The sequence below is a fragment of the Pristiophorus japonicus genome, chromosome 1 (assembly GCF_044704955.1).
Source record: "Pristiophorus japonicus isolate sPriJap1 chromosome 1, sPriJap1.hap1, whole genome shotgun sequence".
NCBI classification, from domain to species: domain Eukaryota; kingdom Metazoa; phylum Chordata; class Chondrichthyes; family Pristiophoridae; genus Pristiophorus; species Pristiophorus japonicus.
This window is the reverse complement of record NC_091977.1, coordinates 313,831,655-313,857,538: the sequence shown is the minus strand read 5'-3', so window position 1 is coordinate 313,857,538 and position 25,884 is coordinate 313,831,655. Positions and strand designations below refer to the sequence as shown.

Sequence of the window (25,884 nt, the reverse complement as noted above, 5' to 3'; positions counted from 1 at the left end):
TGTGGTATTCCTGCAATGTTCTCATTTGAGGTCATCTTTAAAAAAAAAAGTTTCATTTTGAAGCAAACTGCCTCTAATTACTACATAATTATCTGCTATTGACAGTTATAAAACATTAGCATTCCAATGTGTGACACTTGTCAGATGGAGGGTGAGCCACACAGAGATGCAGCCTCTAATTACCACTTACCTATCACTTACTATGTTGATAGAAATTGTTAAACATTCTAATTAGTGATACAAAAGCAAAATACTGCGAGCGCTGAAAATCTGAAATAAAAATAGATAATGCTGGAAAATACTCAGCGTTGCCTGTGGAGAGGGAAACAGAGTTAATGTTTCAGTCGATGACCTTTCATCAGAACTAGTTCTAATTAGTTTTAATCACCAGTCACTAATTAGTGATACTTTTAGTGATGTTTGTGAGACAAGAGAAAAGGAGACTGAGACCAAACGTCTTTTCTCTTAATTTTTTTTTCAAACCGAACACAAGTAAATTGAATTTTGAAAGTATTATTTATTACCTGTGCTTTGCTGCTCGTAATTAGAATGTTTGTGTTTTCTCTACGTGTGTCTGACTGTGTATTGGAGACTGACTGTCCGAGACCAATGACGCACTTTTGATGTGTAGTCAGTGCTGTAATGTAGGAAACACATAGATTATTTAACCGATGCTGTCAGGGCCTCGCCTTGTACTACCAATTCCTCACTGCTAGCAGACAGTGAGTCCAACCTCACATTGCAACGTCAGTTGTGCCAAATCCTAGATTGCCCATCTACAATGATGCTGGATCAAAGAGCCCATGCTGCCAAGCTCCCACAGTTTCACTGCAGCATCATCAAACTCCAGCACCCCACTCCAGTCCTGTCCATACTCAGGACTGTCCTCCAGTGCCACCAAAATCCAGTACTTGGCTCTCGACCAGATCTCTACGTCAATTTGGTACATAAAAACAGTATGTTCCCGATGCTGGAAATCTGCAATAAAAACAGAAAATGCTGGCAGCACTCAGCAGGTCAGCCAGGGCATCAGTGGAGAGAGAAATCGTTAACGTTTCAAGTTGATGACCTTTCATCGTGCCACTTGGTGTATGGTACATGCAATGTTGCTATGCATTCTTGGCTTCAAAAGTGAGGAATAAAAAGTGAAGTATATTGAGTATATCGGCAAAGGAATATATAGTGAACAAATGGCTCTTATCTGCAATTTTCACAGAATAAGGGACAGAGATGTGGCATTCAATCCTGAAAGCAACAATCCTGAGTTGTCATATGTGTGCACACAGACTCGTGCATGCAGACAGGCACAAACACAAACTGTAGATGCAAGTGGGAGCGAAAGTCTGCATTGCCCGAGTACCTCAAATGTTCTTTATGGGCAGTCTGTGGGCAGCAAATGATGATTTAAAACGGCTTTCTGTTTAGCATGTGTTGCAATTTGTGTAAACAGGTCTAAAAGCTATGATATATTCATAGGAAAGTAAAATGGTAGAATGTGTAAGAGTCATTCAGCCATATCTGGAATATGTCAGCTTGGTCACTTGTGTTTAGGGAATTGGGAAGCGTTTATGGTAGCAGTTAGGTCACTTGTGTTTATGAAAGTGCATGTTTGTTGGGCTTATGTTGTTCTTTTGGCATCTGTATGTATCTTTTGATGTACTACGATTTATTGGTAATATGCCTGAAATGTAGTGATCAAAGGTGAAATTTGGTACAAGAGATGTGAGTGAACCACAGTTGAGCAGCTCTCACTGGAATCGTGAAGTATGTCTCACAGAGCCCATACTGGTTGTCATAAAGTCCTGATCATGCATTGCTACAACTATGGGCTCAATTTTCCCGGGTCATTTGTGCCATTTTTTTGGCATGCGCCGTTTTTTTTTGGCGCATTTAATTTTTTTCAAATTTCCCCCTGCAATCTGCGCTGGCGTAACTGACTTAGTTGCGATTTTTCTAGGCCGTTTTTTTTTTTTACGTCATTGTTCCCTCATGTCTGTGCCGGTTTTTATAATTTTTTGGAGTTTTGCCAACATTTTTTCCACCTAGGTCGGCGTATCTGGCCACTCCCGAAAAACCTTCTGGGCACTTAAGAAAACCAGCGCACATTGAGAAATCGGCGCTGAAAGACAACATTGTTTTTAAATCGAAGATTTTGGAGGGAGTCAAGAACACTGTAAAAAATCAATTGTAAAGTTCAACTTTTTTTTAACCTGTCAACGTAGTAAATGGAAGTTTGTTGGATTTCAGAAGTTTTCTCTTTTTTTACTCACTCACGCCACCACTGAACGTCTTGAAGCAGGACTGGAGGGTCGTAGCTTTGGCCGGCAGAATCGGCCCCGCGCATGGACACGGGCTCGGGGCTTGGCTAGAAAACAAGCCGTGTTGGGGGTGGGGGTACGGGGGGAAGAGAGCAAGGTGCCGATTGGAAGGCTTCAAGCCCGGGGAGTGAGGTACCGATCGGAAGGCTTCTGAAGAATGTAATGAGGGGGATGTGGGGGAAGTGAGAGAAGTGGAGAAGTCTCAAGACTGCAATTAGTTAAGTGGGGGGGGAGGGGAGTGGAAGAACAAATAATGAAAATGATTCAGTTTTAATGTAAAATATATTTTATTCAAAAGTTTATCAAACAGTTCTTTTGTACTTAACTTTAATAAAATTATTCTTGTATCAAACTTTGCTTTAAGATCACTCTTTAAGATCTTAGCTTTCAAACTTGTAAATTTACATAACTTACAAAAAACTTTTAATTTGAGAACAGTTACAACAGTAACAACAATAACAACAACAACAACAAAGAAAGGCTGCACCCATCTCTCATCCCCTTACGCTTGGTCTTGGACTGTCCATCACCCCTGCCCGCAGGCGGTGGCAGTGTTTCTGGGCTTGGTACAAAGCTTATTCTTTCTCAGATCTCGGGTATTGCGCACCTCTTGAGGGTGGGGGGTGTCAGCATCAGGCGGCAAGTTGGAGGGCCCAGGTGGCAAGTTGGAGGGCCCGGCTTTGGGCTCTTCAGAGGCTGGTGTGGGGATTGGAGTGAGAGTGACAGTTGATTCTGTCAGTGGGCGCGGGGTCTGGGCGTGTTCCCTTATTGCAGCAGCTAACTCCCACGTGCCGTCCCTCATGCACCCTGACAGTGTCTCAACCACCTGCAACATTCCCTCCCTCATGGTCAGTGACATGGTTTGCCCTACTTCTGACATCCCTCCCTGATGGTCACTGACAGCGCATCAGCTACCTCTGACATTCCCTCCCCCATGGCAACTATTCCCTCACTGATGGTCCCGGATATCGTTCACATTTCTCGTGTCATTGCTGTTACTTTTCCCGACAGTCCCACTACCTCATCTCTCACCCCGCTGATGGTATCCAGGAGTGCTCGGGTAAGGTCAATGCTCTCCGCACTCAATGACATCATCTGAACCGCATCTGTTAGATCCAGCACCTCAGGAGAGCGCGATTGGGCTCTCCTTCCTCTCCTCCCCACGGGTGTGGCTTGCTGCACCCCACCACTGGGACCCACATCCTCGGAAGGTGGGAAACCATGGAATGTCCCACCAGCACTCAAACCACTAATCACGGAAGGGGCTGTCACCGAAATGAGCGGCACCTCCTCCAAAGTCAGTAAAACAGTGGGGGCTTCATCCAGCTCCATCCCCTCCCCTTCCCCTTCACCCCATGTTCTTGGTCTGGAGGATTGGATTGGAAGATGTTCTCCTTTTCAGGCTTATCCGCGTCTGAATCATCTTCTGCATTGTCAGGGTTGGTCTCAAGTTCTGCAAAATATAACAGAACCGACAAATGGTTAGCAGCAGAGGAGGGGACAGGGTGGATGGCATGAGTAGGCTCACACATCACAGGCTAGGCAGCAGGCTGATTTGAAGGACCACGATGAATTTGCAGGACTTACCCTCTCCCTCGAGTGTGGGCCCAGCTTGTGCAGTGGTGGTTGCTTTTCTCCAGGCAGGACCCATCAAAGCAGCGAACCTCTCTTCCAAGGGTGTCAGTGGGTACAGATTTGCCGGGCCTCCTCCTGTTCGACTTCTTTCCCTTTTATTATGTACCACCTTCCTCTGCAAAGATGAAAACCTAACTTTTTAGAGCGGCTGTCTTTCTGCTGGGTGGGATATACAGATGGTCACATTTACAATTGCAATTCCAGTGAATAAATGAAAATATTATTACGCTAAATACTTGACCAAGGTCCTGCCACTTTTTGCAACTTGGTTCCAGCGTTTCTTCATTTCTTTGGATAGAACCTTTGTGACCTTGCTGGTATCCAGCTCCTGCCATCTGTTCTCAATCACTGTAACTAGTCCCTCCACTTCTTCCTGTAAGAAATTCTTGTTCCTTGCACTGCATTGCATCTTGTACTGCTACAGCTCCAATTTTTCCAATGCTCTCACACAGCACTCCTCACACACACATCTGGCTCTTTAAAAATGGCCAATTGCCAACTCGGAGCTGTACTGCGCATGCGCGTCCATTGCAACGATGTCAGAAATTTAACTTTTTTTTCTCGCGCATGCGCAGAAGGTGTGGCATCATCTTTCGACGCAGACAGCAGGCTCCACTCCCCGAGGTGACTGGATATGCTGCGTGGCGCCAAATTCAAATTATAGATCGGGGAAACTGGCAAATTATTTCTGGCATAGAAAACGGGCGTAACTCTGGCAATACGCCAGAAAACGGGCTTGGGCAAAATTGAGCCCTGAGTGTGTGTGTGTAATCTGGCATTTAAAGTAACAAGACAAAACGTAACAAGAAAGCAGTCCAACAATGTACATGCACACAGGCACAAATGGACAGATAGATGTACACATGTGGGGGCACATTGGCGCACATACCCCTCCCCCAACCCCCAATATACTTTGGGTATCGGTGGCCAAAATTAATTTTTGTTTTGCATGAATCTCTGTGTTCTCCGCAATATGGAAATTTTACCACTTGATCTTTGGAACCTGTGTGGTAAAAGTTGCTTCAATTTCCTGGAAATCGGAACTGCTTGGGAAAATGCTAATGCAATTCAGTGCATCAGGCTACCACCTGAGGCAGTGTGGGAAATTAATGAAATCCGCAAACCACTTGCAGTTAGCAACTGGTCAAAAATAACAATTGATAATGACAGGAAAAAAAATTATGAAAGGTTTTGTAGAGTAGACACAGAAGGCAGTGTTTCCGCTTGTGGGGAAGAGTAGAATTAGAGGCCATCCATAAAGATAGTCACCAAGAAATCCAATAGGGAATTCAGAAGAAATTTCTTTACCCAGAGAGTAGTGAGAATGTGGAACTCGCTACCACAGGGAGTGGTTGAGGTGAGTAGTATTGATGCAATTAAGGGGAAGCTAGATAAGCATATAAGGGAGAAGGGAATAGAGGGTTGTGCTAATAGGATTAGATGAGGAAAAACAGGAGGAGGCTCGAGTAGAGCACAAACACCTGCATGGACTAGTGGGGCCAAATGGCCTGTTTCTGTGTTGTATATTCTATGTAAAGAAGTTTCTCTTGAATTCCCTATTGGAATTCCAACTGAAAATACAGTTTAACATAATTTATTTTTCTCTATGCTTTTCTCTTTCAAACTGAAGGATTAACTATTCCTTTTGAAGAAAATTGCTGTCTTTCAAGTATGAAGATAAAACGAACAAACGTCAAATCGGACGTACCCTCTTGATTTTCTGTAATGGTTGTGCAGCAGTTAATTTGTTGACGGTACACTTGTATTAAATTCATTATTAGATTTAAAGCTCCTGTGGCTCATTCAGGAAATTAAAGTGGCCGGAATGAAGATTTGCGGTTCTAATTAAAGTGCAGGAAAGAAATGTGAATTGTGTTGAGATATCGTCTGAGATATTACATCATGTTACATTAGGAAGTGCATCTTAGGCAGTTTTGTTTAATTTACCGTGAGTTATTTCTATGTTTATGTTGCCGTTCTATTTTAAAAAGCACAATAAACAATTTTGTGCTTTACGGGGACAGAAAATGGCGCCAGCTGCAGAAACAAATTGATCAATATAATACATGCCTATTAGGAAGAACATTATATCATCCTTTTCTTATTGGATTTTAAGGTAGAGATTTAAGTGCTGGATTTAGACTTAAGTTTGTTTGTGCTAGACTGGGTTTATTAATCAGTTTTATGGCAGATGTGTGGGTGATGCAGTGTGTTGACACAATCTTTCACCTCTGCGATTAAAGGAATGAAATGCGTGTGTGTATTTGTGGCACAAACGATCGTGTGAAATATGTCTTGAGAATGTAAAGATTCACACAAGTAAAAGCCTTCCTGAGGTTGGAGGTAAGGCATCAGAAATAAACTGTTTCATAGCATCATACCACACAAGGAGGCCATTCGACCCATTGCGCTTAGAGCTATCCAATTAGTCCCACTCCCCTGCTCTTTCCCCATAGCCCTGTACATTTTTCCAATTCAAATATTTGTCTAATTCCCTTTTGAAAGTTACTTGGATTTGCTTCCACCACTCTTTCAGTCAGATCATAACAACTCGCTGCGTAAAAAGATTTCTCCTCATTTCCCCTCTGGTCCTTTTGCCAATTATTTTAAATCTGTGTCCTCTGGTTACCGACCCTCCTGCCAGTGGAAACAGTTACTCCCTGTTTGCTCTTAAGCAACCCCTCATAATTTTGAACACCTCTATTAAATCTCCCCATAACCACCTCTGTGAAAGCAGTTTGGCTGGTATGCTTGCATTCTTATTCATTCGGCATTCTTCAAGCACAATTTGAACATAGTTTGGCTTGATGGGCTCAGGACAAATTACAAGCTGAGTGCACACATGCCATTCCAGATAGGCGCCGTTGCACGTGGCTCCTTCCACTCTCCATGAATAAAACCCCAGGAATGGCACCATTTCACTAGTTAGGGAGCAACTTAAGCTCCTCTCATTGCCAAAGTTTGGGACAACATCTCCTGTCTCCCTATCGGTATGGATTAGATGAGACAGGAAAATATTGTGACTGACTGGTGTGAATATATGGTCAGTGTGGAATTCTACTTAAAATAGGGGCGATTACACCCAATTCCTCCAAGCAGGAAACTACTAGTCTCGTAGCAGAGAACTCCTCTCAGATGCCAACTCTGAAAGTCAAGATTCCAGTCTGGTAAAGTGTTGTAGAACCAGCTCTGGTGCTAGTTAGCCATTGGACTGCACTTCCTTAGAGATAGTCAAAAAGCATTAAATATTCCCTGAAACAAATAGGGAACATCAAAATCAGGATCTTAAGTCCAAATGGTACACCATTCTCTGCCAATGTTATTATGTAACTGATGCTAGGCGATCTGGGCAAACGACCTAAGGTTACTCTCGGTCTTTTTGTCTTATTCTGTCGAGTTCCCTGCCAAGGGTCCATGTCGGACCCCTTACAGTGCTAGACTGATGATGTAGGGACTTTGGACGTGATTCTACAAGTGTTGCACAGCCTTCTGGTGCTTGATATGCTGTGCCGCCCACCACTAGTTTCCAAGCAGCTGGTAATCTTTGGCCATATTTTGAAGTGATGTGTTTCATTAAGTAATTATTGATGACCGATCTGAATTTAGCAAGGTTCAGCTGTCTATCGAGCTCAACAAGATAAAGAAAGGTAGTTACTTAGGGTGGATAAATATCACAAGAACATTTTTTCATTTTTAGGTGGAATCTCACCTTTTTAACTCTAAAATACCACATAAGAATTGGACTCCTAATATGCTTGAGACCTGTATCCTTACCACCGACTTAATTCCCTCCCTGCACACTGTCTCAGGCTCAACTGTCTCTTCGCAGTTTTGCCATGCTATTCGGCACCAAGCTGCATTTCCGACATCATATCCTCTCCATCGCTTAAACTACCTACTTCTGCCTCTATAATATCACCATCTCCGCCCCTGCCTCAGCCTATCTGTTGCTGAAAACCTCCTCCATGCCTTTGTCACCTCCAGACTGGACTATTCCAATAGCCCCCTGGCCAGCCATCCATTCTCCACCCTCAGCTCATCCAAAGCTCTGCTGCCCTTATCCTATCCTGCACTAGGTCCTGTTCACCCATCATCCCTGTCCCTGCTGGCCTACATCAACTCCCAGACCACCAAAGCCTCAAATTATCACCGTTTGTGTTTAAATCCCTTCATGACCTCACCCCTTCCTATCTCTGTAAACTCTTCCAGCCCTATAAATTCCCTCTCCCAAGCTTTCTCTTCTAATTCTAGCTTCTTGTTTTTACCCCGCTCCCTTTGCTCCAACATTGGTAGCAGTGCCTATGACAGTCTGGATTTCCCTTCCTAAACCTCTCTGCCTCCCTCTCCTCCTATAAGCCCCTCCTTCATTTAGAAAGCAGTGACAGGATCAATCCAAGTCAGCATGGATTTATGAAAGGGAAATCATGCTTGACGAATCTTCTGGAATTTTTTGAGGATGTAACTAGCAGAGTGGACAAGGGAGAACCAGTGGATGTGGTGTTCTTGTGCGGGACTTTCAAAAGGCTTTTGATAAGGTCCCGCACAAGAGATTGGTCTGCACAATCAAAGCGCATGGTATTGGGGGTAATGTACTGACGTGGATAGAGAACTGGTTGGCAGACAGGAAGCAGAGAGTCGGGATAAACTAGTCCTTTTCAGAATGGCAGACAGTGACTAGTGGGGTGCCGCAGGGCTCAGTGCTGGGACCCCAGCTCTTTACAATATACATTAATGATTTAGATGAAGGAATTGAGTGTAATATCTCCAAGTTTGCAGATGACACTAAACTGGGTGGCGGTGTGAGCTGTAAGGAGGACGCTAAGAGGCTGCAGGGTGACTTGGACAGGTTAGGTGAGTGGGCAAATACATGGCAGATGCAGTATAATGTGGATAAATGTGAGGTTATCCATTTTGGGGGCAAAAACACCAAGGCAGAATATTATCTTTTTGGTGGCAGATTAGGAAAAGGGGAGGTGCAACGAGACCTGGGTGTCATGGTTCATCGGTCATTGAAAGTTGGCATGCAGGTACAGCGGGCGGTGAAGAAGGCAAATGATATGTTGGCCTTCATAGCTAGGGGATTTGAATATAGGAGTAGGGGGAGGTCTTACTGCAGTTGTACAGGGCCTTAGTGAGGCCTCACCTGGAATATTGTGTTCAGTTTTGGTCTCCTAATCTGAGGAAGGACGTTCTTGCTATTGAGGGCATGCAGCAAAGGTTCACCAGACTGATTCCAGGGATGGCTGGACTGTCTATGAGGAGAGACTGGATCAACTGGGCCTTTATTCACTGGAGTTTAAAAGGATGAGAGGGGATCTCATAGAAACGTATAAGATTCTGACAGGACTGGACAGGTTAGATGTGGGAAGAATGTTCCCAATGTTGGGGAAGTCCAGAACCAGGGGACATAGTCTTAGGTTAATGGGTAGGCCATTTAGGACGGAGATGAGGAGAAACTTCTTCACTCAGAGTTGTTAACCTGTGAAATTCCCTGCCGCAGAGAGTTGTTGATGACAGTTCATTGGATCTATAGGGAGTTAGATATGGCCCTTATGGCTAAGGAGATCAAGGGGTATTGAGAGAAAGCAGGAAAGGGGTACTGAGGGAGTGAACAGCCATGATCTTATTGAATGGCGGTGCAGGCTCGAATGGCCGAATGGCCTACTCCTGCACCTATTTTCTGTGTTTCTATAAGGCCTCCTTAAAATCCACCTCTTCGACCAAGTTTTTGGTCACTCCCTCCGAATATCTCCATTTTTTGGCGAGGTCCATTCTTGTCTGATTATGCCTCAGTGAAATACTTGTGAGGTTCTTATCTTAAAGTTGTATATAAATGCAAGTTGTTTCATTGTTTACCATTTGTCTTGATTTTTCTGTCTTGGATTTTAACCGAGGCCAATAGCTTGGGGTGGAGGGGAGCTCAATATGACATGATCGCCAAAGCATTGTAAACTCACTGGCTGTGGATGTGGCAAACACTGAATGATGATTTGCCCCCTTTGCACTATTTTTCTCAGAATTATCTCCCCAGTCTGCTTCCCCGATAGAGGGAAAATAAAGTAGGAAGAATCGATTGAATCAGAAAGATATTTGCTAATCCCATGTCTAACTTTGAATTTTGCAAAGGGGTCCTCAGCAAGGCTTTCTTTAGATTTCAAATTAGTTATTGTGCCTTTGGTGACATCCTTCGTGGGTTTAACAGGTAGAACGTCTGAAATCCGGAGTTCTAAAAACCGGAAATGTCCGAAAACCGGACATTGTGCAGATTGCAAGAGCCGACCGGATTCTGGAAATATTTCCCGAAAACCGGACTTTTAAGCTGTCCATACTTTTTTCCAAACATGAATCTAAAAAAATATGCAAACCGGTGTGGCCCGGCCTCGAGGTTGTGGATTTGGGCCGTCGGATGTAATGCTCCGAAATCTGGAAATACAGGACTGAATGAAATTGATATAGTCCGGGACACTCTAATCTGGAAACATCCGTGGTTTGGCATTAGTCGGGCCTGAGGGAGAAGAGGGTTTATTTAAAAAAGAAAAGTTTTGATTGACAGCCGCTCCAGCTAATCAGTGAGTGTGTTTGGCAATTGGCTGGAGCGGCTGTCAATCGAATTATGTCGGTACTCCATTCAAACTTGGCAATCAAGAGTTAGAGGGAGGTCAGAATTTGCCCTGGATTGGAGGTACGGTTGAGGCTGAATGGGGCCCATACTGCATATTTACACTGCTACAAAGTAGAGGAGGCTTCAAAGTTGTTAAAGCAGCTTTCATTTTCTTAGTAAAACATGATAGTGGGCAAAGACATTCAGGCGTGTGTTCAGCGATTGGCTAGAATGGCTGTCAATTAATGAGTGCGATCGGCTGAAGGAGACACCCACAGGCTCTCGGCACGTGCACACACTCTCGGGAGCCCGGGGGCTGTTGACCGGTATTGGTAAGTGTGACCTCTCGCGGTTCGGAAAATTCTCTGCTCTGGCACCGGTAAAGTCCCGAGGGTGCCGGGCCAGAGAGGTCCAACTGTACACAAAAGTCGGCACAAATCCGGAAATACCCAAAAATCGTCCACTGGGTTTCAGGATTCGGGACATCGAATTTTCTTCTCCAAAATCCGGAAAAACCCTGAAAACTGGAATGGCCTCTGTTATGTATGTAAACTTGTATATACCTTGTACAGCCACCAGAGGGCTCATCCTCTGGAGTCCCAAGGGATCCCACAATCCCTTGGGAGCACAGGTACTTAAGGAGGACTGACAGTCAGGAGAGGCACTCTGGAGACCTGCAATAAAAGACTAAGGTCACACTTTACTTTGAGCTCACAGTATCCAGTCAGACTCTTTATTCATATACAACAACTGGCGACGTGATACAGATGATGAAACCAACGATGCAGAGAACAGTGGGCATCCTGGAGAAATTCTCGGAGGGAGATGATTGGGAAACCTTCGTGGAGCGACTCAACCAATACTACATGGCCAATGAGCTGGAAGGAAGGGCGATTTTCCTCACCGTCTGCGGGGCACCAACTTATGGCCTCATGAAAAATCTGCTTGCTCTAGCAAAACCCACAGAGAAATCGTATGATGATTTGTGCACACTGGTTCAGGAGCATCTGAACCTGAAGGAAAGCGTTCTGATGGCAAGGTACCAGTTCTACACCTACAAAAGGTCTGAAGGTCAGGAAGTGACGAGTTATGTCGCCGAGCTAAGATGCCTTGCAGGACATTGCGAATTTGAAGGACATTTGGAGCACATGCTCAGAGACTTTTTCATACTTGACATTCGCCATGAAGTGATACTTCGCAAACTTTTGACTGTAGAGACCTCAACCTTGAGTAAAGCCATAGCGATAGCCCAGGCGTTCATTGCCACCAATGACAATACTAAGCAAATCTCTCAGCATACGAGTGCTGCCAAAAGTACTATGAACAAAGTGGTGATGTTTTCAAATCGCAACGTACCGGGCAGGCCCCACATGCCTGCAGCTGTACGTCTGCAGATGTCTCAGTTCACAATCAAGGGTGATAAATGCAAGGCCATTAACACCTTGTTGGCACTGTGGGGGTGATCAGTGTTTCCATTCATGCCGCTTCAAAGGGTACGTTTGTAAGGGCTGTGGAACAATGGGACACCTCCAACGTATGTGCAGGCGAGCTGCAAACCCTGTTAATCCTGCAAACCACCATGTTGCAGAGGAGGACAGATCAACGGCGGATCACGACGAATCAGAGCCTCAGACCGAGGAGGCAGAGGTATATGGGGTGCACATATTTACTACAAAGTGTCCCCTGATAATGCTGAAGGTTGAATTAAATGGACTCCCGGTGTCAATGGAGCTGGACATGGGCGCGAGCCAGTCCATTGTGAGCAAAAAGATTTTCGATAAATTGTGGTGCAGCAAGGCCTCAAGGCCAGTCTTGACTCTCATTTGCACGAAAATGAGAAATTACACAAAGGGACCAATTCCCGTAATCGGCAGTGCTACTGTAAAGGTCTCCTACGATGGAGTGGTGCACAAGCTACCACTCTGGGTGGTACCGGGCGCTGGTCCCACGCTGCTCGTCAGGAGCTGGCTGGGAAAGATATGCTGGAATTGGGATGACGTCCGAGCGCTCTCGTCTGCTGATGACACTTCGTGTGCCCAGGTCTTAAACAAGTTCCCTTCGCTGTTCAAATCAGGCATCGGGAAATTCCAAGGAGCAAAAGTGCAGATCCACCTAATTCCGGGGGCGCGACCCATCCATCACAAGGCGAGAGCAGTATCGTACATTATGAGAGAAAGGGTAGAGATCAAGCTGGACCGGCTGCAACGAGAGGGCATCATTTCGCCGATCGAATTCAACAAATGGGCCAGTCCGATTGTTCCAGTCCTCAAGGGAGACGGCGCCGTCAGAATCTGTGGTGATTACAGAGTAACTCTCAATCGTTTCTCCCTGCAGGATCAATACCCACTACCAAAGACTGGCGGCAGGAAAGATGTTCACGAAGCTGGACTTGACCTCGGCCTACATGATGCAAGAGCTGGAGGAATTATCGAAGGACCCCACCTGCATCAACACGCACAAAGGTCTCTTCTTTTATAACAGATGCCCGTTTGGAATTCGATCAGCCGCGGCAATATTCCAGAGAAACACGAAAAGCTTACTGAAGTCGGTCCCACGCACGGTGGTCTTCCAGGACGATATCTTGGTTACAGGTCGGGACACAGTCGAGCATCTGCAGAACCTGCAGGAGATTCTTAGTCGACTCAACCGCGTGGGGCTCAGGTTGAAACGCTCGAAGTGCGTTTTCCTGGCACCTGAAGTGGAGTTCCTGGGGAGAAGAATCGCGGTGGACGGCATCAGGCCCACCGATTCGAAGACTGAGGCAATCGAGAACACACCGAGGCCGCAGAACGCAGTGACGGAGCTGCGGTCATTTCTAGGACTCCTGAACTACTTTGGTAGCTTCTTACCAGGTGTCAGCACACTGTTAGAACCACTGCACGTCTTACAGCATAAAGGAGACGAATGGGCATGGGGCAAAAGCCAAGAAAATGCCTTTGTAAAAGCTAGAAAATTGTTATGCTCAAACAAATTGCTTGTGTTGTATGATCCATGTAAGCGTTTGGTACTAGCATGTGATGCGTCGTCGTATGGCATCGGGTGTGTATTGCAACAAGCTAATGAATCTGGGAAATTGCAACCGGTTGCTTATGCATCCAGAAGTATGTCTAAGGCTGAGAGAAGCTACAGCATGATCGAAAAAGATGCGTTAGCGTCTATGACGTAAAGAAAATGCATCAATATCTGTTTGGGCTCAAATTTGAATTGGAAACGGACCATAAGCCACTAATATCCCTGTTTTCCGAGAGTAAGGGGATAAATACTCTCCCCTTTACATCGGCCCGCATCCAGAGGTGGACGCTCACGTCTGCATACAACTACGCCATCCGCCACAGGCCAGGCACAGAAAACTGCCGATGTTCTCAGTAGGCTGCCATTGCCCACCATGGGGGTGGAAATGGTGCAGCCCGCAGATTTAGTCATGGTTATAGAAACATTCAAGAGTGAGCCATCACCCATCACAGCCCGACAGATTAGAACCTAGGCGAGCCAGGATCCCTTACTGTCCCTAGTAATAAATTGTGTGCTTCACGGGAGCGGGTCCAGTGTTCCAGTGGAAATGCAGGAAGAGATAAAGCCGTACCAGCGGCGCAAAGATGAAATGTCCATACAGGCAGACTGCCTTCTGTGGGTCAATCGGGTATTGGTCCCCAAGAAAGGCAGGGACATTTTCATCAGTGACCTCCACAGTACCCACCCAGGCATTGTAATGATGAAAGCGATAGCCAGATCCCACATGTGGTGGCCCGGTATCGATGCGGGCTTAGAGACCTTTGTGCACAGATGTAACACATGCTAACAGTTAAGCAATGCACCCAGGGAGGAACCACTAAGTTTATGGTCCTGGCCCTCCAATCCGTGGTCCACGGTCCATGTTGACTATGCAGGCCCATTTTTGGGTAAAATGTTCCTTGTGGTTGTAGATGCGTACTCCAAATGGATTGAATGTGAGATAATGTCGGCAAGCACGTCTGCTGCCACCACTGAAAGCCTGCGGGCCACGTTTGCCACGCACGGACTACCTGATGTCTTTGTGAGTGACAACGGGCCATGCTTTACCAGTGCCGAGTTCAATGAGTTCATGACCCGTAACGGGATCAAACATGTTACATCTGCCTCGTTCAAACCAGCATCCAATGGTCAGGCAAAGGGAGCAGGGCAAACTATCAAGTAGGGCTTGAAGAGGGTAACTGAAGGCTCACTGCAGACTCGCCTATCCCGCGTTCTGCTTAGCTACCGCACAAGACCCCACTCACACACTGGGATCCCACCTGCTGAACTCATGAAAAGGGCACTTAAGACAAGGCTCTCATTAGTTCACCCTGATCTACATGAACAGGTAGAGAGCAGGCAGCTTCAACAAAGTACATATCATAGCGCAAATGTGTCTCACGAAATTGAAATCAATGATCCTGTATTTGTATTGAATTATGGACAAGGTCCCAAGTGGATTCCCGGCACTATTGTGGCCAAAGAGGGGAGCAGGGTGTTTCGGGTCAAACTTTCAAATGCACTCATTCACCGGAAACTCTTGGACCAAATCAAACTCAGATTCGTGGACTATCCTGAGCAACCCACTTTGGACCCTACCTTTTTTGACCCCCCAACATACACACCAGTGGCAACCGGACACTGCGGTTGTCCACGAAGCAGATCCGCAGCAGCCCAGCAGGCCTCACCACACCAGGAAGGCCAGCTGCACAGCAGCCCAGCGAGGGCCCAACAAATGATTCACCAAAACCAGCATTTGCACCGAGCCGATCAACCAGATCGACTTACTTTGTGAATAGTTACACTGTTGACTTTGGGGCGGGGGGGAGGTGGGGAGTGTTATGTATCCCAAAATCCCTTGGGAGCACAGGTACTTAAGGAGACCTCACAGGCTGGAGAGGCACTCTGGAAACCTGCAATAAAAGACTATGGTCACACTTTACTTTGAGTTCACAGTATCCAGTCAGACTCTTTATTCATATCCAACAGCCTCGGTCCCGAGATTTCCGATTTCGCAACATTATACCTATTAGGAATTCGAGAACTATCTCGAATATACTTTCTGCTAGAGATGTGATGTTGGAACCGTTATACCCTAGTTTGTAGGCTTTTTTATGACTGCTGTGAACCGCTATCTTGAGTCCCTGCATTTTTGATCTGTGTTATTCAGTACTGCAGAATATCATTTAAAATGAAGTGTGATTAACATATAAGGAAGTATAAAAGTTTGAGCATCATAAAATGGATTAATAGTAGTATACAACATGTCTTTGTAAATACCGTGTATATCAATTTCATTCAGGCCATCAGTTTCTTTGCGATGGTTGTTTCGTGCGAGAGGGCTGCTGAGAAAGATGTGCTCATAACCCGATAAGTGTATCTTCGGAATGAAAGATTGTTTTTCTGGTACACAGGATTCATCAAAGAAAAGTTGCAGGAGAAACCTTGACTCGTGACATAGGGTGCAATTTTACCCATCATGGCTGATATATATATTCATTACTTGCTTTGTAAAAAAGGTTGTAGAATTTGTTGGGTGAATATTGATTGCATGTTGTAAATTTGCTGAGTAATCTGAAAGCAATGGTTGAGTCGCTTGGTGATGAACTGCTGCTTGACTTCCCATTGCTATCAGTTTACTTCTGCAGGATTTCTACACAGAAGTTGTACTGGAGACTTCAAGAAATCCATTTTTATTCATGGGCTGTGCAATAATTGACTCTTTGTTAGTCCCCTGAGATTGTTGTAGGTCATAAACTCTTGCTGTTTTTCATCAAAATCACCCAGATGTATGGATCTTTGATCATTGGTGGCATGTAAATAATGTAAATAAATGTAGTATGTAAAAAGATCTATAGTGTACCTGCCAAATTGGTTCTTGATAAACTTGTACTAATACCAATTGTTCTTTTGTGTGAAGAACCATATATCATTAATTCTGAAAGCACCAATTCTTGGCACAAAAACTGAATGAAGCTCCTCCTCAACCACACCAAAAGAACAGATATTCTAGAGTGATTTCAAGGGAATAATCTCATCTGGTGATGCAGATAACTGTGTTATTTGGTGCTCTCGGAGTTTACATTTAAAGTTTATGTAATTTTTTTTGCTCTCCAAAGCCTTTAATTAGATTAATACATGGTGTAAAAACAGAAAATGCAGCACCTGTGGAGAGAGGAACAGTTAACGTTTCAGTATGATGGCCTTTCATCAGAACTGGAAGAAGTTGGAGATTTAACAGTTTGTAAGAAAATGCAGAGCCAGGGAAAGGGGAGGGGAGGAAATGTCTGTGATTAAATGACAAAAGGATGATGGTGAGAGGGAAAGGGGTTGGCAATGAGACAAGTAAAGAAACAAAAGATGGGTCCAGATGAGTTGTAAATGGCAACCCCAAAATCATGACCAGCACTTGCTGTCTGGAAAAAATGAGAGCAATGATTGTGATCTAAAGTTGTTGAACTCAATGTTGTGGTCAGAAGGTTGTAAAACGTATATGGAAAGATGAGGTGCTGTTCCTTGAGCTTGTAGCTGGTTATGACCCCTTGCCGCCGGAGACTGTAGGATATTGGCCTGTAATTTGCGATCGGGATGACGGCAAACTGGCAGCATTCGCTGCCATTTTGTCTTTGAAACTGATCGCAACTTCGGAATTTGGCACATACACAAGTGCCAGCGGAAATCCTGAAGTTGCAATCAGTTATTGACAGTTCGGAAACAGGCTGCACTGTGCAACCCCCACCCCAGAGCTGGCAATCTGTGCAATGAGCCAAATCATTGCAAGTGACACAAACATCAGCTCTTCTTCAGTAAGTACGCTGTTAAATTCCACGTTAAAAGTTAAACCCAAAGGGGTTAGGTGTAACTGGGATTTTGACAGCGCTAATATTGCTAAACAAATGTTAAGGGCCTAGAAAATAAATTTTAATTTTGTGCAGTGTAAAATTTGTCCATTTTAATTTAAAAAATTAAAATATTTTTGCTACTTTTCCAAAAAAAAGTAACACTTTTTAACATTTGTCCATCTTTATTTCAGGTTTGCCTTTTGCCCTTGGGAGAATCTCAATCTTTGTTTTGTTCTCTCTAACATTTTTTTTTAAAAGGTTAGAATTTTAAGAACTTACTCACTTCCTTGTTCACTGCTGTCTGTGAGAATTCTGCCTTTTGATTGGCTGCTTAAACAGCTTGTTGACACCACAGCAGTTCACTGTAGGGAATCCCCTTTCATCATATGGGTCACAGACCTGAAATGTTAACACTCTCCACAGATACTGCCTCACCTGCTGAGATTTCCAGCATTTTCTGTTTTTATTTCAGATTCCAATATCCGCAGTATTTTGCTTTTGTATTTGAATAAATACCTACAAGTTAGTCCATAGTAGGTCCCCGATCATTGCAATTTTGAATCTTTGCAGTATAAGGTTTGTATATTGAATTTTGAACTCAACCTTGATGAAAACATTTACATTTATTTCAAAATGGAGATATGCATGCAGTAACTAGGGGCCATAAATGCAAGGTAGGTACTAGTAAATCCAATAGGGAAATACGGAGAAAGTTTTTTACTCGGAGAGTGGTTAGAATGTGGAAGCCAACAGGAAGTTGTTTAAGCAGTATAACTTAGATGCTTTCTGTGAGTATAAACAGCAGCACAGACTAGCTGAGCTGAATGACCTGTTTCTGTACTGTATATTGTATGTCATTCTATGCATGCAACAAGAAGCAATGTATGCAAATGATTGTCATTCAACACCTAACTCCCCCCCCACCGCCCGCACGCACACACTCATTTACAACAGCTTGAGCATAACAGATTTCTATGCTGTAAATCAGGAAATTTGAACTCTGATTTTGCTATATTCATGCATTGAAGTTTGTATGAATTTCAATTTAAGTTGATTTTCCACATTAAAGTCTCTTGACAAAAGTAATTTGATGCAACAGTACTGGCAACTTTTGAGTTGGGGAAAATGTTATTTGTGTCAATAATAGCGCATTCTGGTTTAAAGGGACTGCAGTTATGTTGGAATGTGCAGTCGCAGAATCCCAAGATTCAACTTCATCTATCATGTGGAAAAAAACCTGCATCAGCTTCCTTTCCTGCTGATAATTCTTCCCCAGAGACTCCTTTATTGAAGAAAACCCCTGAGTTAAGGAAGTTGCTGTTCCTCAGCCCTGAACACCAATTATCTTTTCAATCACTTCCCAAATTTAGTGGAACTGCTAATCTCTCTCTCTATGTTGTCTGCAATTACATTTTCAAGTGACAGAAACGCCCTTGATTTTGAGGAGAACAAGCCCTGTATCACAGATAGATTGTTCTACTTGTGCAGAGTGGCACTTTAACATCAGACAAGTAAGCATGCTTTGGATCAAGTCTATCTGTTAAACTGACACAAGATATAGTTCAGACTATAGTCTCCTACAAAATTTGAAATCATCCAATATCTAGACCTCTTGCCATTGCTAGTCTCTTGGCCATGGGATGTGGAGATAGTGGGTGATATTGGAGTTTAGATTCTAGTGTGAAGTCATGTTATATGTGAGACACAGGAGAATATTGGAAGTAATTAGCTTATGTTTGTGGTAAGACGCTGGTTGGAGAGGGTGATTTGATCGAAGTTTTCAAGATTTTATAGGGGGACTTATAGGGTAGATAGAGAGAAACTATTTCTGATGGTTGGGGTGTCTGGAACTAGGGGACATAGCCTAAAAGTGAGAACCAGATCTTTCAGGCGTGGTTAGGAAACACTTCTACAAGCAATGAGTGGTAGAAGTTTGGAACACTCTCCTGTACACAGTAGTTAATGCTGGGTCAATTGTTAATTTTAAATCTGAGATTGATAGATTTTTGTTAACCAAAGGTATTTGGGGATATGAGGCAATGGCAGGCATACAGGCATATGGAGTTAGGCCCCAGATCAGTCATGATGCCATTAAATGGCGGAAAAGGCTCCAGTTACTCAATGGCCTACTCCTGTGACTGTGTTCCTATAAACCATTACAATAACAGAGCATTAAAAATGTCAACAATTATTTCAAAAATTGAATCATCGCCTTAGCCATAACATTCTTTGATGTCTACTAAATAGTACCTAAACCTAATTTTTGAAATCTGATTCAATTAAATGGCTATCTATAAAAAGAGAAAGTCGGAATGCTGAAATGTAAAATAAAAACAAATTTTGTTGGAAATGCACAATGGGTAAATCAAAATCTGAAAGGAGAAAGATTGGTTAATGTTTTAGAAGAAACCCTTCATCAGAATTGGCTGACTGATTTGAAGCCTTTCAACTAAAATGTTAACCTATCTTTCTCTTTCAGATACTGATTGATTCGATGTGCATTTCCAGCATTTTCTATTTTTATTTTAAATCAGTGCTGGGTTGTGTTGCAGTAATGTCTGATGCGTTAAATCTTGTGCTTATTTGCGTGAGGGATGTTAGTGTTAGGAGATGGAACTCTTCCCATTTCAGATATCCACCATGCCACAGCAACAACTTGCATTTATATAGCACCTTTAACCTAGCAAAACATCACCAGGTGCTTCACAGGAGTGTTATCAAACAAGATTTGACAGCAAGTCACATAAGGAGATATTGGGACAGATGACCGAAAGCTTGGTCAAAGGATCTTGTAGCCGAAGGAGCATCTTCAAGTAGGAGAAGTGGAGAGGTTTAGTGAGGGAATTCCAGAGCTTCGGGTCTGGGCAGCCTAAGACACAGCCAGTAATAGAATGATGAAAATTGGGGCTGCGCCAGAGGCCAGAATTGGAGGAGTGTGGAGATCACGGCAAGTTGTAGGGTTGGAGGAGGTTACAGAGATGGAGAGGGGTGAGGCCATGGAGGGATTTGTACATGAGGATCAGAATTTTAAAATTGAGGCATTGCTGGACATGTAGGCCATCGAGCGCAGGGGTGATGGGTGAACGGGACTTGGTGCGAGTTAGGATAGGGGCAGCATAGTTTTGGTTGAGCTCAAGTTTGTGGAGAGTGGAAGGTGGGAGGCGAGCCGGCAAGGCGTTGTAATAGTCAAAGTCTAGAGGTAAGATAGGCCTGAATGAGGGTTTCAGCGTCCGGTGAGCTGAGGCAGGGGAGGAGTCGCACTACATTGTGGAGGTGGAATTAGGCGGTGTTGGAGTGGCTGTGTGGTCGGACGCACTACATTGTGGAGGTGGAATTAGGCGGTGTTGGAGTGGCTGTGTGGTCGGAAGCTCATCTCTGGATCAGATACGACACCAAAGTTGCAAACGGCTAGTTCAGCTAGGCAGAGTTACGCTCCCTGTCGCAACCTCAGTGTGACACCTTTTCCATTCTTCACTCTAGCCGTCCTGTAGCTTTGCTGAGTGAGATGGTCAGTTGGTCCCAAATTAGCGCAGTTTTTTTGCTGTCAGCGCATGTTCACTAGGAACTGGACTGAACTGTGCACACTCACTTCACACAGGACCTTTACAGCGAGAAGACTGAGGGTTTGAACTCAAGCCCCAGAGATGTTAGAGCAGCCTCTAGTGTTAATACAGTTTTGTTTTAAATGATAAATTAGTGGAATTATTGTGCACTTTTCTTGGTAGATTAATTTGTGAATATTAAATAGATTTTTCGTGTAACTAGTTCGAGTTACATTAAATAATCTTGAATCTTCAAACTTAGAGTCACGTACTGACCAGACTATTCCTGTTACATAAGTAGACCTATCGGATGGTCACATTAATAACCATGGAGATGTTTGTGTGGGCGACATTGTCCTGACTCTCAAATCAAGAGACTGTTGTGAGGATCGTCTCGAGTTGGGCACCACTTTATTTTGTTCTGCTGTTCATTGTTCATTGGCATTTGAGTTTTTTAATTTTTGATGGATAGAAATGTGGGGAGAAACATTGTTAAGAAACAAATCAAAATATTGAAAGAAAATGCTACAAAGGACAAGAAAGACTTAAAAAAATATATATAATAAAAAGATGAAAAATGTTGAAGGTAGAAGAAACATAAACAAAAAAGAAAGACTTGCATTTATATAGCGCATTTCATGATCATTGGACATCTCAAAGCGCTTTACAGCCAATGAAGTACTTTTGGAGTGTAGTCACTGTTGTAATGTGGGGAAACACAGCAGCCGGCTTGCACGCAGCAAACTCCCATAAACAGCAATGTGATAAATCAGATAATCTGGGTTTTTTTCTTTTGTTGTTTGATGGATAAATAATGGCCAGGACCCCGGGAATAAACTCCCCTGCTCTTCTACGAAATAGTGCCATGGGATCTTTTACATCCACCTGAGAGGGCAGACGGGGCCTCAGTTTAACGTCTCATCCGAAAGATGGCACCTCCGACAGTGTGGCACTCCCTCAGTACTGCACTGGAGTGTTAGCCAAGATTTGTGTGCTCAAATCCCTGGAGTGGGACTTGAATCTACAACCTTCTGACTCAGAGGCAAGAGTGCTACCCACTGAGCCACCGTCAAAAGGCTTAAAAGAACGAGAAAAAGTGGAAAGAAAATTGTCATCCTGATTTGTGTATCATGTGGATTACGTGTAGCTCTAGACTGATACACTATAGGCTGCTGATCTTTTTGGGCAGATTTGTCTATTTAATGAAGCTACAAGGGAATTATTGGTTTGCAGCTGTGGCGAGCTATGGACAGCGATATTAAGGGATTATATGGTGATTGGTATGCAGTTTCTGTATCGGCTGTTTATATTTCAGCACAGTTTGATAATAGAAAGACTTTCTTATCATTGCAGGAACGGAAAAAGTTCGGCAGGCGCAAGCGTGTAAACATCTTCATGTGGTAAATCCAGACTGGTTATGGAGCTGTCTAGAACGTTGGGAAAGAGTTGATGAAAAGTTATTCCCGTTGAAAGAAGACTATGTCAAAACTCCAAGGTAAACACAACAATTTGCATCTATACAAGTGCCTTTTAATGTAGAAAAAGCGCTTCACACAGGCATAATCAGACAAAATTGGACACCAAGCCAAAGAAGGAGATATTAGTGGAGGGTGACCGAAAGCTTAGTGAAAGAGGTGAGTTTTAAAGGGTCTTGAAGGAGGACAGCAGGTAGAGACACACATTGGTTTCGGGATAGAATTCTAGCTTGGGGTCTAGGTGGCTAAAAGCACGACCACCAACGGTTGGGCGAAGGAAGTCCGGAATGCACAAGAGGCCAAAATTGGAGGAATGCAGAGCTCTTTGTGGTTTGTAGGCTGTACGAGGTAACAGTGATAGGGAGGTGCAAGGCCCTGAAAAGGTTTGAACTCGAGGGTGAGAATTTTAAATTTAAGGTGTTGGGGGACCAGTAGCCAATGTAGGTCAACAAGGTTCTGACGAAGGATTACAGACCTGAAACGTTAACTCTCTTTCTCTCCACAGATGCTACTTGACCTGCTGAGATTTCCAGCATTTTGTGTTTTTTTTTCAGATTTCAGCATCCGCAGTATTTTGCTTTTGTATTAGGTCAACAAGATCAGGGGGATTGGTTAGCATGACTTAGTCCATGGTAGAATATGACCAGCATAGTTTTAGATGATCTGAAGTTTACGGAGGGTGGAGGCTGGTTGAGGAGAGCATTGGAATAGTTGAGTGTGGAGGCGACTAAAGCAGTGATGATTGTTGTAGCAACGGATGGGCTGAAATATAGGCAGAGGTGGAAGTGTGAGGATATGACGTGGGATACTCAGTTTGGTGTTGAATAAGACGCCAATGTTGTGAGCAGTCTGGTTCAACTGGGGACGATGGCCAGGAAGGGGGATGGAATTGGTGGCAAAGGTATGGAGTTTGCGGCAAGGACTAAAGACCATGGCTTCTGTCTTCCCAATGTTTAACTGGAGGAAATTACAGCTCGTCCAAGACGGGAACCATCTGACAACAAAGAGGCAGTGGAGGGGTTGGGAGAGGTGGAGCTGGGTGTTGTCAGCATACATGTGGAAGCTGACCCCATGTCTTTGAGTGATTAGTTATTTGCAATGTTTTTTTTTTCCCCACTGAGTACAGCTTTTAACTACCTTTGTCAGGAATTCAAAGCTTCTTGCAGGTTGTCTGCTGGTGAAAAATCATTGATAATGCATGTCTATTACATGTTAAAAAATAGTTAAAATATTGACATATGCAGGAAAATGTCACGGTGAACCTATTCTATGTATTCAGTGATGCCACCTTAAAAATGTATTAATGTGTAGCATTTTATATGCTTTGACAGTTGAAAACCTGTTACTAGGGCTGCATATAACACCGTTTGATAATGACTCTGATTTCTTTGACATTGTGTCAAAGATCTCTAAAGGAGAGGACAGAAATATTGCAGGTTCTTGTTAATGTCCAAAACATGCCTGCTGTTTGCTTTTCATCATCTAGATGAGGTGTGAATAAACCTTTGTGTCATCAGTTACCTTTGAGCACTACTTCTCTCCATCTCCGACATGACTAATACATTCACACTCCATGATGTTCAGAATGCAAATGGTGCAAGAGCTGTGGTTATGTGGAAGTATATAACCTTCAGCCCAAGATACACTGACCCGGGGTTTCCGCTAGGTTGCGTTGTCTTTTTTTAGCTCAAACCAGCGCAAAAGATCGAAATTACGACCAACGCAAATCGAGTTTCCGCAATCTTTTGCGTTTAAAAAAAAAACATCCGCGAGAAGCCCACAAAACGGGACACATCCCCAGATCGTATTAATCACCATGGCAAGTTTCATCTAATTGTGCCCGTTTGCGGGCCTTCAAGGAGGCTCTTCAAATTAAACTTTTATTTTGGGCGCAAGTACACTAATAGGCACATTTTAAAAGCTTTTGAATATATATATTTTAAAAATTTACTAAAAAACTGACTACTGTACACCAAATAACTAGCAAATAGTTCTATCGTTTTTTTTAAGTCATTTTCAGTTATTTAAATTCGGGTTACTCACACGGTGGAGGACTAGATACTGATAAAAATTGCTTATTTTTTGTGATAAACCATTTTCAGCTATATTAATTAAACTGCACCAGGTTACCACTCTTAACTAGATAGAGGAATATTTTTTAAAGAACATTTTTTCCCCAAAATATTATCCAAAAAATTACATTCTAAAACGCTGTCTGATCGTGCTGGTTCGTGGCAAATTTTACATTTGGCGATATGCAAATGAGTTTGACAGAAACTTGAGAGAAAAAACACTTCTCAGAACTAGCACACTTTGTGCCCGGATCGCCGATTGTGGCCAAAGCGGAAACTCTACTCCAAGTTGGGTAGTTGGGGCCATGGGTAATTAATAACCGGGTTACCACATTCAATTATTTTATTTATTTTTGATTAGATTATTAAGCTTTTCGAAGCTTGCAGTGGATTTGACAATTCCCTGTCCTCTTCTGGATCATAAAGTAATGTGATTTAAGAATGCCGATTTCTGACGACCAATGCCCCACCAATAGTGTTGGAAGTTTAATGCAACTTTGCACTTTAGGGTTTTACCTGGGGAGAATTCTGACACGGTCTTTACTGGCACAAGTAACCTGTGCATTGGGAAAAGCCCTTCACTAGTATACTCCCTTGTTGTAGTTCTCAGAAATGTCTTGCCCATAATGAGTGAATTTGAAGTGTAGATGCTGTGTAAGCAAATGTTGCAGCCATTTTGCACGTAAGATCCCATAAAGGGCCATGAGATAAACGTCCAGGTAATCGGTTGTACTGGTGCTCAGAGAGGCATGTTAGCCAGGACATTGAGCGATCTTCATCTTCTGCGTTGACTGTATAGTGGGATCTTTAATGCCCATCTGAACCACCAGACCAAGTATGTGGGATCTCTGTTTTATTTCTCATCTGGGGGATGGTCTCTTTTTGGCAAGGCGGCACTCCCTCTGTATTGTACTGAAGCGTTAGCCTAGTTTATGTGCTGAAGTCCTGGAATGGGGCATGATCCCACAACCTTCTGATAATACTGCTAATTGAAAGATGCACGTGAAAATGTCAGAAATAATAGGATAACGGATTGAATATGTTGATAACACAAGTCTTCGTCTTGTATTGTCTTGGCAGTCACTTGAGAACTATGTTTGTAAAATTGAAGCACTGTTTGAGCTAAAGTTACACAAGAATTGCTTTTCATGAAATACACTTGAACCTCTATAGTGTTCTCCACAATACCTTTGGAGCCCCCCCCCCCCCCTCCCAAGGATCTATAATTTGCCCTTCTTTATCCGCATCGACATAATGTGCCTTGACCTGATGTCAACTTCCACATGTATGCTGATAACATCTGCTCAACCTCTTCACTCCCTCTGTGTTGTCAGAAACTTAGCCAACATCCGGTCTGGGATAAGTCACAGTTTCTTTCATTTAAACATTGGGAAGACTGAAGCCATTG

The 25,884-nt window shown here is 43.6% G+C and overlaps 1 protein-coding gene across 3 annotated transcripts in view; it reads left to right on the top strand.

Moving 5' to 3' along the window:
* ctdp1 (CTD (carboxy-terminal domain, RNA polymerase II, polypeptide A) phosphatase, subunit 1) overlaps positions 1-25,884 on the top strand; it is a 385,081-nt gene that overhangs the window by 100,089 nt on the left and 259,108 nt on the right. For all 3 annotated transcript variants that reach the window (XM_070888570.1, XM_070888569.1, XM_070888571.1), the window contains one exon: positions 22,283-22,424. In XM_070888570.1, the coding sequence (XP_070744671.1) occupies positions 22,283-22,424 (142 nt within the window). The remainder of the gene's footprint in view (positions 1-22,282; positions 22,425-25,884) is intronic.